The sequence below is a fragment of the Neopsephotus bourkii genome, unplaced genomic scaffold (assembly GCF_033783945.1).
Source record: "Neopsephotus bourkii isolate Nb327-2 ecotype Australia unplaced genomic scaffold, CSIRO-AGI_Nbou_v1 NB_1250, whole genome shotgun sequence".
NCBI classification, from domain to species: domain Eukaryota; kingdom Metazoa; phylum Chordata; class Aves; order Psittaciformes; family Psittacidae; genus Neopsephotus; species Neopsephotus bourkii.
Genome location: NW_026901735.1, coordinates 4,891,643 through 4,907,498, shown reverse-complemented (window position 1 = coordinate 4,907,498; position 15,856 = coordinate 4,891,643). Strand labels below are relative to the sequence as shown.

The 15,856-nt window shown below is 52.1% G+C and overlaps 1 protein-coding gene across 1 annotated transcript in view; it reads left to right on the top strand.

Moving 5' to 3' along the window:
* SGIP1 (SH3GL interacting endocytic adaptor 1) overlaps positions 1-15,856 on the top strand; it is a 50,398-nt gene that overhangs the window by 17,298 nt on the left and 17,244 nt on the right. Inside the window, exons 3-13 of the mRNA XM_061364910.1 lie at positions 355-379; positions 2,370-2,426; positions 2,650-2,704; positions 3,449-3,624; positions 6,288-6,311; positions 7,912-7,936; positions 8,303-8,354; positions 10,303-10,388; positions 11,771-11,863; positions 13,385-13,459; positions 15,399-15,842. Of these exons, the coding sequence (XP_061220894.1) occupies positions 355-379; positions 2,370-2,426; positions 2,650-2,704; positions 3,449-3,624; positions 6,288-6,311; positions 7,912-7,936; positions 8,303-8,354; positions 10,303-10,388; positions 11,771-11,863; positions 13,385-13,459; positions 15,399-15,842 (1,112 nt within the window). The remainder of the gene's footprint in view (positions 1-354; positions 380-2,369; positions 2,427-2,649; positions 2,705-3,448; positions 3,625-6,287; positions 6,312-7,911; positions 7,937-8,302; positions 8,355-10,302; positions 10,389-11,770; positions 11,864-13,384; positions 13,460-15,398; positions 15,843-15,856) is intronic.

Genomic DNA, 15,856 nt, shown 5'->3' with positions numbered 1-15,856 from the left:
AAGTGACTGTGCTGCTGCCTCTGACTCACTCATCCTGTCGTTTTTAGTGCCTTCTGCAATAGGATGTGCACACAGCGTAGGGCTATGGCTGTGGTAGGGGTGCAAGGAGGGGCCAGCCCAGCTCCTCAGCAGTGGATTGGGATCATCAGCAGGAGCACTTTAGGAATAAATGTAGCATTTGTCACCTGATACCATGAGCTCAGCAGCACTGAGACCTCTGTGTGGGTGTCAGAGAGAGCACGTGGCAGGTAATTCAGATTTGCTGATAGCTTCATAATTAAAACCATCTCCACAAGTTAATTGGGCTCTAGTGCAGTTTGGGAGTAACACTCTGCTTCTTTCTGTTCTTTACAGAGGGTCACCAGACAGGGATGGCATTGTAAGTATTGCATGGACCTCATCCTGCTTTCCCCTCCTGATAGGGCTCCTTAAGCGTTAATTCCCCCGTCAGCACTTTGTGATCTGTCTCTTCATTTCTGTTTCATATAGAAAATACATGTTGGTAAGGAGCTGTTTAATGGCACATCCCAGGATTTCTGCAGGTTTAACATAGGGAAAATAACAACAAACACCTGAGAGAGCCTTGGGCAGAAGGACCACGTGTCCGGCTAAACCCCCCTGGCTCCATATCCCTATTTCCACTCCTGCTAATTGGCTTGGGTCAGATTTGCTGTGGGATGAGTTAAGGGGATGATGCCAGAGCAGCTGTTTCCAGTGTCTGCTTTTATTTTCTGTATTAAACTGAAAACAAGGAGAGACCTGGTTTTGTTATTTTGATTGGTGCTGCTTTGATTTATGGGGCTAGAAATGGCCCTGCTAGACCTGGGTAGTGGAAGGACCACATCTCCTTTTGCCATTTGATGTCAGTTTAAGTGTTGGGTTCACTCTGCACTGCACTGGTTGTTGTTTCTTGAGCAAATTTCCATGTTAGAGACTCACCCTAAAATAATGAGAGCCTCGGGAGGCTCAGCAAGGGGAGTGATGCTGCGGTGACAAAGCCAACAAAAACTGGGGTATCACTTCTTTGGCTTGGCTTTTCTTCCACATCTGACCCAAAATCCATGGCTTTGGGCTTGCCCTGTGTCCATGAGAGATGGTTAAGATATAGGAGTTCAAAAGGAGCCTGAAGCTCAGGTAGGGCTGGAACCAACGTTCACAGTAATACACAAATAACATGCAAGGGGCAGCCCTGAGCTGCCTCCTCCAGCAGCAGGAGTGCTGTGGGCAGCCTGTCCTCGCAGGCTTGGGTGCAGGGACCTCGGGTGAGCTCAGGTGCCCTCTCAATCAGGCTCATGCTCATGCTGTTCCATGAGGTTTGCTGTCCGAGCTCAGAGCAGGGCAGGGAAAGTCTCCAGTGCTCCAGCAAGCTGAAAGATGAAGAAATGTGATTTTGGGGGGTATAAGGAAGCCACTGAATGTGTTTGGGGCAGGGGAATTGGAGGATGGAGACATTTAATGTAACTTCTTTTCCTACAATGTGTGTTCACTGTAATATCTGCAGCCACCAGAGTGGCCAAGAGCAAATCATAGAATCAGCCCTAGGACCCTGGAATGGTTTGGGTTGAAGGGACCTCAAAGCTCACCCAGCTCCAACCCCTGCCATGGGCAGGGACCCCTTCCACTGGAGCAGCTTGCTCCAAGCCCCTGTGTCCAACCTGGCCTTGAGCACTGCTAGGGATGGGGCAGCCACAGCTTCTCTGGGATGGAGAAGCAGGGGGTTGGTCCTGGATGAGCTTTAAGCTCCATTCCAATCAAACCCAGCCTGGGATTCCATGATCCCAGCTGGGTTAGCCCAGACACCGCTCACTGCTGCAGCCCATCTCATGCCATGGGTGGCTGGGCTGCTGAATAACACAGACTGAATCCTGCTTTCAGTGTGCTCTGGGGAAGGTGATTATCTCCCTATAAACAGTGGTGCTATCTGTGCTTGATGGGCAAGGGGAAAACCACTGCTGCCAGCTCTCCATGGGTTGAGCATCCCAGCACATAGAGAAACGGTCATTTCACCTCTTGCTTAAGTTTCCCTCTCTTAAGTAAGTTCCCCCCTTTTAAGTTCCCCCTTTTTAAGGTTCTACCCTCCTAAGTTCCCCTCTCTTAAGTTCCCCTAAGTTCTCCCCTCTTATTTTCCCTTAATGAATGTTCAGCAAAAGCCTTTTTACCCCTCTGGTGTGGAAGACGTTCCAGAAGTGGGAAGTGCTGTCGTGTATGGCTGATGTGCATGTGCAGAGCAGCTCGCTGTAGTGCCTGCAGGGGCAGCTGCTGCAGTACCCACTGCCATCCCAGCTGTGTCAATGCACACGTGTAAGGGATGCTCTGCTCTTGTGTCCTTAACGTAAAACATGGACATTTTCCTTTCCAATGTCTTGCAGAAGAAAGCAAATGGAGCCCCGAATGGATTCTATGCAGAGATCGACTGGGACAGATATGTAAGTGCCCCAAGGAACCTGCCCTCCATCCAGCACCCATGCAGCTCCCTATGGGACCTGGGCTGTGCTCACATGCTGCCCTGTGGCTCTTGGGTGGGGTTAGGCTGCAGAGAGCTGTGATGGGCATCTCTTCCTGCAGGAGGAAGGAGCTGCTCCAGCTTTCCAGGGATGCAATTAGCATTCCCAATTCTTTCTTTTGGTTTTGTTTTTGTGCCCTATTCAGAACTCACCTGAGCTTGATGAGGAAGGATACAGCATCCGACCGGAGGAACCCGGCTATATCCTTTATGGCTGGCTTTGCCTCTTGGGTTACCAACTGTAAGATGAGCTGGGGTTCACAGGCAGGCCACTGACATAGTTGTTATTATTATTATTATTATCATCATCATCATCGTCATCATGCCTAAAGAAGAGAAAGCTCTGGGAAACCTTAGAGCAGTTTCCAGTGCCTAATGGGGCCAAGAAGAAAGCAGCCAGTCTGTGATTCTGTGCTTCTTTCTTCCCCCCTTTTTACTTCCCTTTTGAGCTGTCACTCCACAGCTCTAACTGGCTCCCACAGGGAATTACCCGAGGCAGTAGAGCAGAGGGTGATTTTAATTGCCTTTGATCCACTGCCATGAAATGAGGAGGTGTGATGAGCACTGCCAGGAGCATCCCAGCAGGGTGTCCCATGGGGAAGGTGGTGTCCTATCCCAGCTGTGGTGGGTACACATGCGATGTTCAAGGCCAGAGCCTGTGCATGGTCCAGGAATGCAGGCACTGATGCACATCACTAAACCAGGGTTGGCTTTATCCCTGTGAGCATTAGAGCATCAGAGCCTGCATATGGGTAAAGCATGGAAACTTCACAGCAGTGGCAGGCACTGCAGGAGGATTTGCCCCTGCACACTAATCCCATCTGTGGGAGTTTGGGATAAGCAGTTTGGGAACCCCTCATTCCCACTCTTCAGGGATGCTGGAGCCTTTGAATGCCAAGGCTGTGCCCTCACACCAGGAGGGTATCTTCCTTAACTGTGCTCTACCTACCAAAGGAAAGCACTTCTACTCCTCGAGTGAATCTGAGGAGGAAGAGGAGGCGCACAAGAAGTTCAACATCAAGATCAAGCCTTTGCAGGCTAAAGACATCCTGAAGAGCGCGGCCACGGTGGACGAGCTGAAGGCATCAATAGGCAACATTGCACTTTCTCCATCCCCCGTGGTGAGTCCTCGTGTTTCCGTCTCTTCCCTGGGTTACAAAAGCAGTTGTGCTCCTCAGGGCTCATCCCAAGTGATCAGGAAGCTCTTCCTTAGGAGGGATGAGTTGCTCTTTATGTCCTTATTTACAAGGTCTAGTCTATAGGGAACTAATAATGTGACTGCAGGTAGAGCTCAGATGTATCGCAGTGATGTTTCCAGTTCAAATGTCTTAAAAACCCCCTTTCCTGCTCATCAAACAGAGCAACTGAGATTGCAATACACTGTTCCCTTTATTTTTCCCCTTATCTTTCAATGCGACCATCATCCAGGACATAAATTGGATTTGCCTTGCCTTCATTCCCAGGGCTTTCCACACCACTGCTATGGGTGTTAGAGGGAACTTTCTCACCCCAGGAGTGAATGTGGGGTTCCTGGAAGGAGGGGTCACCTCTCCTTGTATATACAGGGTATAAACACCATCACCCTCTGGTTTCCCTGGGACTTGTCAAGATTTCTGTCATCTCATCCCAATCTGTTCAGCTGTGAAAAGATTTGATTTTTCCCTTTCAGTGGGCTTCAGTGTGGGCTTCAGTGTCTTTTCAGATGAAGCTTTCTGTGATTTATAAATAGCCTGGATCTGAAGTGTGAATGAATCTCAAACCCGAAGCAAAGCCGAAATCGAATGAATGTGTTTGCTTTCTTCTTTCCAAACCAATGCGACGTGGCCGAGTTTACTGAGAGCTTCTGAGTGCCCCTGGCCCATCTCTGCTTCCCCTGATGCGTGTCCCTTTAGCAATGTGCACTTCTGGATGCGTTCGGTGCTGTGAGCAGGGAGGTTTAGGGGTTAGGAACTGCAGTTGGCTGCTTTGGGAAGCACAAAAAGGAAAAAGAAGTTAAAAACCCAAGCTCAAAATGCAGCGCAAAGGATGGGGGGAGGTTTGGAGGCTGCAATTACGTGCCTAAAAGGTGGATAATTTCGATTGAGAGTGTAAAACCCCACAGAATTTCTTACTGTGAAACCGAGCTGATTTTGGTTTTGCAAAGTGATGGCCCCAGCAGCCTGGTACACACATGTATATGTATATAACGTATGAAACTGTGATTTTGTGAGGAGAGGAAATAGTGCAACACATTAAAAATGGGCTAGGGAAAGTACTATGCAAAGCTTTCCAAAGGGGTCAAGCCTTGGTGCGCTCTCCCCTCGTTCTGGGGGGTTTGCTGCTCCAGTCACCACGGGGCACTCGCTGGCCCCCAGGGGCAGCTGCTGGCTCTGTCCCAGCCGCTGCAGAGGTGGGAGCAGCTGCTCCTGATGCTGGGCTGCAGCCCTGGGTGTGGGGTTCCGGAGAGCCTAGGCAAAAATATGGATGTGGAGCACTGGAGCAAGTGCAGAGGAGGCCATGGGGATGCTGCGAGGGCTGGAGCAGCTCTGCTCTGGAGCCAGGCTGAGAGAGCTGGGCTGGGGCAGCCTGGAGAAGAGAAGGCTCCTGAAGGGGAGACCTGAGAGCAGCTCCAGTGCCTAAAGGGGCTGCAGGAAACCTGGAGAGGGGCTTGGGACAAGGGCCTGTAGGGACAGGCCAAGGGGAATGGCTTGAACCTGCCCGAGGGGAGACTGAGCTGAGCTCTTAGGCAGAAGCTCTTCCCTGTGAGGGTGCTGAGGCGCTGGCACAGGGTGCCCAGAGAAGCTGTGGCTGCCCCATCCCTGGCAGTGCTCAAGGCCAGGTTGGACACAGGGGCTTGGAGCAAGCTGCTCCAGTGGAAGGGGTCCCTGCCCGTGGAACTGGGTGAGCTTTAGGGTCCCTTCCAACACAAACCACTGTGCATATAAAGTGATCCTGTCTCTAGCAGTAAACACAGCCTGGGGCTGGAGCCGGTGCCTCCCTGTAAAACAGTGCAGACTCCACTCAGCCTGAAGGGCTCAGGGAAAAGCCCTGTGCCAGGCTGGACAGAAGGAACAGTGCTGCTTCCCTGTGTTGGGATCCAAATCCCACCGCACAGAGCCAAAGGGCGCAGATGGAGATGTGAGCGGTGCTGCTCCCCAGTACACCGCATCCTGGCAAGCGGCACTGGCCCCGCTGCCTGGGAAAGCACCAGTGCCCTGGGCAGGAGGTGGCTGAAGGAGTTTTGCATCCAAGGGGGGTCCTTGCTTTGCTGTCTGAGTCCATGCCCTTGCCCTGGGCTCGTCTCCTCTCCAAAACCAGCTGTAAAGCCATGCTCCAGCACCACATCCCTCCTGTGCATCGGGCTCTCCTGGGCGAGAGCAGTGGGATGCTGTGTCCATAGGCACTGTCCTCCCCATCCCTTTGGGGTGTAAGCTATGGTGCCTCAACTTGAAGACAAGCAGGAAACTGGAGATGCTCTTGTGAAATGGTGTCAGCTGCACCCTCCATCTGAAGCCCAGTAGCTTGGGTCTCACTCCTTGCAATTGCAAGTGGGGGGACAACTGCACCTTCCCATGTACCATACCAGCAACAGCCCAGCATCTTCAGGCCTCTTTCCTGCTCCTTTTGCCTTTCCTCGTACATGGCCCTTCCAGTCTATAGCTAATGGGGCCTGTTAATGACAAAGCATGTGAATCCTTCAAATATCCTTCATAATACAAATCTTTTACTTCTCTGTTATCCCTTTATAGAAAATCTCTTATATTCTCATTTTCATTTGTTTCCTTCCTTTTCTGCATTCTTTTAGAGGAGAAGTCCGGTAAGAAACACAGTTTTTTATCTCTTACAGCTTCTTAACACCATCTTCCCTGGTTTGCACGCTCCCTGTTTTGCATGTCTCTAGAATGAAATGTGAAATGCAAATACCAAATCCTACTGGTTTGGAAGGCGTGATGTTTGTTTTCCTTCTCCCTTGATTTAACTTGGAGCACTTTACTATGGAGCTGGGCTGGCTGTGGTTGTGCATCGTCTGGGGGTGTACGGAACCAGGGGATCAACCAGGTTGGAAAAGACCTATAAGATCACCAAGTCCAACCATTTCCCTGCACTTCCAAGGCCACCATTAAACCATGTCAAAGTGCCAACCCACACGTCAAACCCTGTGTAGTTTCACCCTGTAGTGGGTGAGGCACATGTTGGACAAGGTGCCTGAGGGCACAGCTTTACCTGGGCATGTTTTATGTGCATCCTTGCACATCAAAAGATATGAGAAGGCAGAAAACCCCATCAGTGGTCCATGACCTCTGCAGTGCTGCTGTACGCAGTGGGGATGGCTTCCCTGAGAGGATTGGGCTTCCAGTGATTCTAAACCCAAAATGGGGACATGCATTCATTCCATAGGGTTTGGGTTCCTCAGGGGTCTCTCTGGATGCTGCTCTCTCCCTGCCTTATACCCATGGCTACAGCGACCCACCGGCAAGGGGTTTGCTCCCACTGGTGGGTGCTGGGGGCTGCGTGGAGGAGGAACCCCCGTGCACTGTGCTCTGTGAAGCCATGATGAGGGTGTGATGGGTGCTGGGGCCTCGGGGTGCTGACCTGTTGCTCTCTGACCAGGTGTCTCTTCTCTCTTCCTTCTCGCTGACCGCAGCGGCGCAGCCCGGTAAGCACCAGTGCTCGCTGCTCCTGACCCTGCTGCTCCAGCATGGGGGTGCTGGGGGGGGGCTGAGCCTGTGTTGGGGTTATGTGGTGAGCACAGGGGAAGGGGCGTGGGTGCTGGTGCCATTAGACGCTGTTGTGTGACCCAGGTGATGGTGGGACCTTGTCACTGTCACCGCTGCAATGATGGGCATCCTCTGTGGCTTGACCTGCATCCTTGCAACCCTCCTGGGGATGCTGCTTGTGGTCCTGGGGTACCCTCACTGCCCATCCTGCTCCCCCATCTGCCATGAAGCCCCAGCTCCCATGGTCCAGGTGGGGGTGGTTTTTGCTGTGCACAAGCCCATGTGTGTTGTATGGAAAAAGGGAGGATTTAGATGGCTAAAAATGCATTATTTAGATCAATATGCAGCCATGAAACATAAGATTTGGGGTTTATGCCATCACCATGGGGTGATGCTGTAAGTGACCCCTGTAAGCCCCTGGCAGTTGGGATGCCTGTGAATGCAGCACTGCCAGGTGATGGATTTGCATGGCTAAAAATCCTTTTCAAAGGGTTTTTTCTGCTCCCTGTGTGCAGGGAGCAAATGGGATTTCACAACACACATGTGGGGCCGGGCATATCTCAGCCATGTACAGTAAATATCACCCAAGACAGGCAATTCCTGCTGCATCTGCTCGGCTGCTTTGCCCCAGCTGTGTCCCTCCTTGGGTGACAACTGCCATGCACCCGTGTCCCTGTGCATCCCCCTTACCTCGTGTGTTTCTGATTCCAGGGGACGATTAAAAGGAATTTATCCAGTAAGTATGCTCTGCAGCCTTCAGAAACAGTTGTTATATGTATGGTGATGGTTTTGTGGGGAGGGGGAATATAAGGGAGTGGGTTAGGGTTGATTTACAGTGATGGCACCCAAATGCCTTCCTTGAAGAAGCCCATAGGGGACATCCTATAGAAGCAGCTACCTGGTCTAGTTCTCTACAGAAACAAAATCCAGCTTAAAAACCTGACCTTTTCCTGCCAGGATCCCCATAGCAGGCATGGGATGGGACACGTGCTGTGCATGGTGTGAGCCTCACACCAGCATGGGGTCCGGGTGGGCTGGGGGTGATGTGTGGGGGCAGGTGGTGGAACAGCTCTAACCCTGCACTGTCCATCCTGTGCTGCAGATGAGGAGATCACGCGGCCCCGGCGCTCCACACCAACGCCAGACCCTGCCAGGTCAGTGCGGACTCCATTGGGACCATCATCCAGCACAGGCACATGGCCCTGATGTGGTCTGTAAACACTTCAGTGGGCAGCTGCGTGTTTGCACTGGTGCTCAGTGGGAAGAACAGCCCAAATCCAGAATCCCAGCCTGGGTTGGGTTGGAAGGGACCTTAAAGCCCACCCAGCTCCAACCCCTGCCACGGGCAGGGACCCCTTCCACTGGAGCAGCTTGCTCCAAGCCCCTGTGTCCAACCTGGCCTTGAGCACTGCCAGGGATGGGGCTTCTCTGTGCCAGCTCCTCAGCACACTCTGGGTGCTAAATTCACTGGGTGCAGTATTTCACTGCTGTGCAAATACTGCCGACCCATCGGCCAGCTGAGCTGCTCCAGTTTGCCTCATCAAAGCCACCACAGCAGAAACATCACTTTGGTGACTTCTTAGGCTCATGAGACAGCCACATATTCGTGTGTAGTTGTTAAATAAGCTCCGTGTTGCAGGATGCGAGAGGCACAGGGAGCTTTGGGTCCATGGGCTCTCTGCTTGGATGCTGTGTAAATAAGGACTGAAGGGGGGTGGATGCTCCAGAACATGGCCAAACGAATCCATGCAGAATTGAGGCACTGATGGCTCTGGTGTCCTCGTTTCAGAGGCACAGCTCTGGCTCTCCATAGGACCAGCAAGGACATCCTTTGTTAAAGCCACCTTGGGGAGAGCTGCCATGCGTGTGCTGTGCGTACAGATTGATTTAGAAGCCAGATCTCAGGAGCAGAGTGCCCTGTGCAGCCACTCAAGGTGTGCTGGAGACAAGCATGGTCCACACCTTGACTTGTTTTCTCCCTTTCCCATGTGGTCTGGAGTAGCTCTGACCAACCCTCACTGCCCAGTGCCTCAGTGGCTGCTGGGGCATTACTGGGTCCGTGCTGCAGCCGATGTCACCACTCTGCTCCCCTTTATCTCTGCCCAAACCCCTGTGTTTTGCCTGGTGCCTCTTAGTCTGGAGCATGAACACCCCCTGGAAACCTCCAGGTCTGCAGCCAAGCACCAGGTCTGAGTGCGAGCCTGAGCCTCATGGCCCCTAAACCTGAACCTCAGGGTTCCTAAACCTGAACCTCAGGGTTCCTACACCTGAACCTCAGGGTTCCTACAGCTGAACCTCAGGGTTCCTACACCTGAACCTCAGGGTTCCTACACCTGAACCTCAGGGTTCCTAAACCTGAACCTCAAGGTTCCTAAACCTGAACCTCAGGGTTCCTAAACCTGAACCTCAAGGTTCCTACTCTTGAACCTCAGGGTTCCTACACCTGAACCTCAAGGTTCCTACAGCTGAACCTCAAGGTTCCTAAGCCTGAACCTCAAGGTTCCTACAGCTGAACCTCAAGGTTCCTACACCTGAACCTGAAGGTTCCTAAGCTTGAACCTCAAGGTTCCTAAGCCTGAACCTCAAGGTTCCTACACCTGAACCTGAGGGTTCCTAAGCTTGAACCTCAAGGTTCCTAAGCCTGAACCTCAAGGTTCCTACACCTGAACCTCAAGGTTCCTAAGCCTGAACCTCAAGGTTCCTACACTTGAACCTCAAGGTTCCTAAGCCTGAACCTCAAGGTTCCTACACTTGAACCTCAAGGTTCCTACACCTGAACCTCAAGGTTCCTACACCTGAACCTCAAGGTTCCTACACCTGAACCTCAAGGTTCCTACAGCTGAACCTCAGGGTTCCTAAGCCTGAACCTCAAGGTTCCTAAGCCTGAACCTCAAGGTTCCTACACCTGAACCTCAAGGTTCCTACACCTGAACCTCAGGGTTCCTAAGCCTGAACCTCAGGGTTCCTACAGCTGAACCTCAGGGTTCCTACACCTGAACCTCAAGGTTCCTACACCTGAACCTCAGGGTTCCTAAGCCTGAACCTCAGGGTTCCTAAGCCTGAACCTCAAGGTTCCTCTGCCCTTGTCTCCTCATCCCACAGCAAGAAACCCGTGGAGGATCCGGCTGCGCTGGCACCGCTCTTCGGGCCCCCGCTGGAGTCGGCGTTTGAGGAGCAGAAGCTGGACGGTGGGTCAGGGACATGGGGACATCTCCTGGCAGTGACCTATGGCTCTGCTGGACGGTGGGTCAGGGACATGGGGACATCTCCTGGCAGTGACCTATGGCTCTGCCATGCCCTGGGGCTGGCTCACAGCACCCTGCGCTGCCAGCAGGCGGGCAGCCCTGGTCAGGAACCCCCTGGAGCTACTCTGAAAAGAGGAGGAAGGCAAAGCTAAAGCAGAACACAAAGGGTGGATGATTGTGTTACAGGCAGCGCAGGGTTGGGTTTGTCATCGACTCCTATAATGGTTTGTGTTGGGAGGGACCTTAAAGCTCATCCAGTTCCAAGCTCCTGCCACGGGCAGAGACACCTTCCACTAGGGCAGGTTGCTCCAAGCTCCGTCCAACACTTCCAGGGCTGGAGCATAAACAGGTTATATAGAAAGAGAGTATATAAATCAATCATTAAATTGTGTGCTCTTGGGACAGATGCTGAATGAGAGCAGCTGACAGATATTAAAACCACTGATTTTCAAATGAAGCTCTGGCTATGCCTGTTCACCAGGCTCTGCTGATGCACATCAAAGCCGTGCTGCACACCACAGCATCACACTGATTTAATGGGAGGGTAAGAATGGAGCTCTCTGCATTGCAGCTCCCCATGCCCACGAAGATGCTATCTCAGTAATGCCATTCTCCCCCCAAAACAGCATTCCCCTGCACAGGAGCAGGGTGACACTCTGCTCCCTTCCCAGCCTTTCTTCTCCCACAGCTTTCCCAGGGCACAGGGAGCTGCAGGCCTTGTTCTCCCCAAAGAAAAACCCCATTCACCCGCTGCAGTGGTTTGTCCCCAGAGAGTTCTCCTCCTCCTGGCTCTGCTCAGCTGCCATGAAGTGGCCACAGCCCCTTGTAGCCTGGCTCTGTCTTGTCATCAGTGATTCCAGTTCATTCTCGTGATCAGACTGGTTTGTGCGCACTGCTCTCCACGTAGCTCCCCTCTCAGTGGTTTAAATGAGATATAAAAGAAGAGTTTTCCTCCTACAATCCCTGTGAATACAGTTGGATCTTTTCCCTTGAAGACCTGGAGGTTTTTTTCAGCATATCCTAGAATTCCTCATGATTCTTGCAGTTAATGCAGTGTCTCACTTAATGCAATAAGTCTCCAAACACATAAATGGCACTGTTCTGTTTGTCAAGCAGCGTGAGTGTCAAACTAATTGCACGTTTAACAATCAGGCAAGCCTGTAATTATCTAACATAACAGAACCCCCTCTGTCTTTAACTAATGAGGAGTTGCTGTCACTCTTTAGCTTCCTCTCGTCACGTGAGTATGTCTGGTCTCTCTGTTGGTATCTGTTGGACTGTTGGCTTTATCATCACCTTTACATGTGTGTCTGTTTGTTTTCCAGCCACTATAGACCAGCCTGAGATATGGGGTTCGGTCCAGCCCGTCAACACAAGCATAGAGTCCCCAAAGCTACCGAGACCTTTTCCAACTGGAAGTAAGTGACCGTGCAAGTATCAACCAGAAATTACTCAATACATACAGAAACTGAATCAAAGCTTTAATTTTTCCACATCCAAACTCCTGGAATTGTGCAGGTTTTAGTCATGTAGCAGGTTAGAGGGTTTCACTTCCCCTGGCTTCAGTGATGACGGTGGAGGAAGGACACGGGTTGGATAAGGATGGGATGGATGGTACCCAAGGTGGGGGAGATGATGCACAGCCTCCCTGGGGAAATGTGCAATGTGGAACATCTCCAGCCAAGGCAAATGGCCTGCATGGAGCCAGGGGTTAAACCCACCCTGCCCTCAGAGCAAGGAGCACCTGATCCTTCATGCTAATGATCTGGTTATTTAGGTTGGAAACACCGGTTTCTCCATGCAAACAGCACTAAATCCCTGGTTTCCATTGGAACTTTTCCCCTTGCCTGGTGCAGCCAGGGGAATCACGTCTCCTCCTCCTCCCTAGCTGCAAAGTTATTCCTTCCTTGTTCCCCTGCTCCTTTCCCCCCTTACTAGCAATTAGCACAACCCATTTCATGCCAAACCCATCCCCAACCCTGGTGCTGCTGGCTGCCAGTGCTGATGTGGCAAGGCCAAGGCAATGCCTGGTCACACCATGAGCTGGCCAGGGGATGGTGATGCTCGTGATTGGAATGGTTGCTTCAGCATAGAATTATGGAATGGTTTGGGCTGGAAGGGACCTTAAGGATAATCTTGTTCCAAGCGAGACAGGGACACCATGGTTAATGGTGCTGACCCCCATCTAGAGGAGGAAACCAAGCCTCCAGGTGTTTAGGACTTGGGTGCTATTTACATAGCACCCTCAGACTGTCTGATCTTAAAGGTCTTTTCCAACTGAGTTGATTCTGCATCTGCTTTGCCAAAATACCCCTGTAAAGCAGCACTGGGTTAATTAGCCATGATGTTCCTCCTCCCACATGAGCATCCCGGATTCATGCGGGATGAGCACGTGAGGAACGCGGAGGCGGGTACGTGCCTCAGAGGGTACGGGTTTTAATTAAAATGGTAATTCAGGGGTTTAAATCATCAGTCCAATCAAAGGCTTAAAGATTAAAACCAACAACAATGAAAACCCGACAGAAAAAGCCACCAGTGATTGTTGCTTGGTGCTGCCAGATCCTCCTTTCCCTGCTGACAGGAAACCTGGAGAGGGGCTTGGGACAAGGGCCTGTAGGGACAGGCCAAGGGGAAGGGCTTGAACCTGCCCGAGGGGAGACTGAGCTGAGCTCTTAGGCAGAAGCTCTTCCCTGTGAGGGTGCTGAGGCGCTGGCACAGGGTGCCCAGAGAAGCTGTGGCTGCCCCATCCCTGGCAGTGCTCAAGGCCAGGTTGGACACAGGGGCTTGGAGCAAGCTGCTCCAGTGGAAGGGGTCCCTGCCCGTGGCAGGGGTTGGAGTTGGAGGAGCTTTAAGCTCCCTTCCAACCCAGTCCATTATAGGAGTCCATGATTCCTAATGCACCCCCATTGAATCTTTCCCTCTCTCTGCTCTTTTTGCAGCACCTCCACCACTCCCGCCGAAAAACATCCCGGCCACGCCGCCACGCACCGGCTCTCCTCTGACAGTGGGAATAGGTAAGAGCCCAGCACCGCCCTTTGTGCCATTCCACAGCCCTGGAAGGCTGATCCAGGGGCTGCTCTGGGGGCGGGGGGTGGTGTCTCTGTGGCTGAGTTTCGGATGCAGATTTAGCCCTGGTGCATCCTCCTTCCTCTGCATCCGTGGTGCTTCAGTCAGGGTGATGCTTTAGGATCGGTGCAGAGATGCCTTTAACACCCAATTTGGTGTCATACTGGTGAAATTAGTGTGCTCTCTTCCCCAGTGCCTTTGGAATGGGTCTCATTTCCAGATCGATTTCATTTCTAGAAATGAAATGCATCATTAGCCTTAAAGTCCTGCTCAAAATTGGGAATAAATAGAGCACTGTTACTACTTGGAGCAGCACTGTGCAGTCCGCTTATGAAATAACAGGGTATGCAGTGCCTGCCTGTGCTGAGGGATTGCTGGTCCCAGACTCCTAGTGCTCTCAGGGACAGTGGGAAAAGCTCCCTGGGGCTGGGAGAAAGAATGAACCTGGACCCAAGGACAGCCTGAAAGAAGGGTTTGAAAGATGATGTTGAACGCTGCAATAGGACATAAAGTGCTTATAAGCATATAATTCATGTTGCTGGCAGGGTGCTGTCTGCTCGGGGGCTGGTTTGGGGAAGGAAAGTGTGTTCTCAGTCTTTGTGTAGGGCACTGTATGGGTACAGACCATCTCATTGCACCCACATGTACTGAGCAGCCAGCTTGGGGGGGTCATCACCATCGCCATGAAGAAATCCCCTGCTCTGAGCTGACTGCTCTTTCTGTCAGGATTTCATTCATGCTCCCATAGCTTGATTTGTCCATGCAAGCAGCCAGACTGGCAGAGCGCTCTCCTACAGACATCAACCAGAGCAAACATGATGCCCAGCCATGTGTTGTGGTTTATTTGCTGGGGTCAGGGGTGCTGCACGCGTCAGCCTGTGCATTAAGCAGAGCAAGCAGCAGAAGTCTCTTTCCCCTTGTCTTAGCAAGACTGTATTTTATCCCTTAAACGCAGAACAGCAGATGGCTCCCCCCAAATGCAGGAACAGGGGTGGGAGGCCAACACGAGGAGCCCAGAGGGCATGTTAGTGTTATCCATATGCACACGGCTGTAGCAGGGCCATGGTCCGCACTCCATCCTTCCATTCAATCTGTGTGACACAAAGCAGTGGGCAGCTTTCCTGGTGTTAGAGAGCTGCCAGCTCCCCAAGCTCCAGCCCCTGGGGACCATGAATGCAAGAAAACAGGGCATGAGAGAGAGGAAGGAGGATCTCCCTCCTCTGGATGTGTAACGCTTTGCTGATGAGCCCTGTGTCTGTGTTGGTTAGGAAGGTGGATAGGAACAACAGTGTGTGGTAGCTCAGTGAGCAGAACCCTAAAATACCCTTATCTGCTGCTGCTTGCAACTGAAATACATACACCTTGTCTGCTTCCCTGCACTGCATGCCCAGTCCTAGTTCTTGAGAGTGTCAAGCCAGCATGTTTAAACAGATGTATTTAGATGTACGTGTTTATGAATAGATATATTTAGTGGACTGTGCAAGAGCTGAGTGCGTAAGTTTAATATCTGCTGATAATTCAGAGTGATGACAATGATGTGGCAATATCATTTGGATGAGACAGAGAAAAGGCTGAGAGCCAGCTTCAGACTTTGGGAGGATATGGGACTGTTGTGTGTGAAGCGATGATGATGAGGAAGTCTTGGCTCGGGTGCATGCTCCCTCATACAGTGTATGTATTTCAGTCCAGTGTGGTCCATTCTGCATGGCACATGATGTGATGCAGAAACTTTCTTGCACATGAATTATATTCCGTGGCAGCTTATAAGAAAAGGTGGTTTTACAGCATCTCCTGTAGGAAGTAGCTGATGTAGAGCCCCGTAGACAATAGTGCGACCACAGTGCTCTGGGTTCATGCTAAGTGTAAACTCAACTACTTTGACCACAGGAGGGGACCAGACAGCAGCAGAGCTCAAGGGTGACAAACTCCCGTCCATCAATGACTTGGACAGCATCTTTGGCCCCGTGCTCTCCCCCAGGTCTGCTGCTGTTAACGCAGGAGACAAGTGGGTCAATTTTTCCGATCAATCCCCGGAAAGCGCGACTCCGGAGCGGACGCCCCGGGACAAAGCGGGGTCCCCAGCAGCGGGCAGCCCGGCCGGTGCCCCGGCAGCCGAGCCCTCGCGCCCGCTCCCCTCGCCGCTCCACCTGGAAGAGGTTCCCAAGAAGGCCTCGGAGCACCTTAAGGAGGATAACTTGGAGCCGGTCGCCTCGCCCAAAGATTTTGGGCTGGGACAAAGAGCGACCCCGCCTCCCCCTCCGCCTCCCACCTACCGCACGGTGGTCTCCTCACCCGGACCGGGCGGCAGCAGCGGCACGGGCAGCACCAGCGGTACGTCCCGCGGC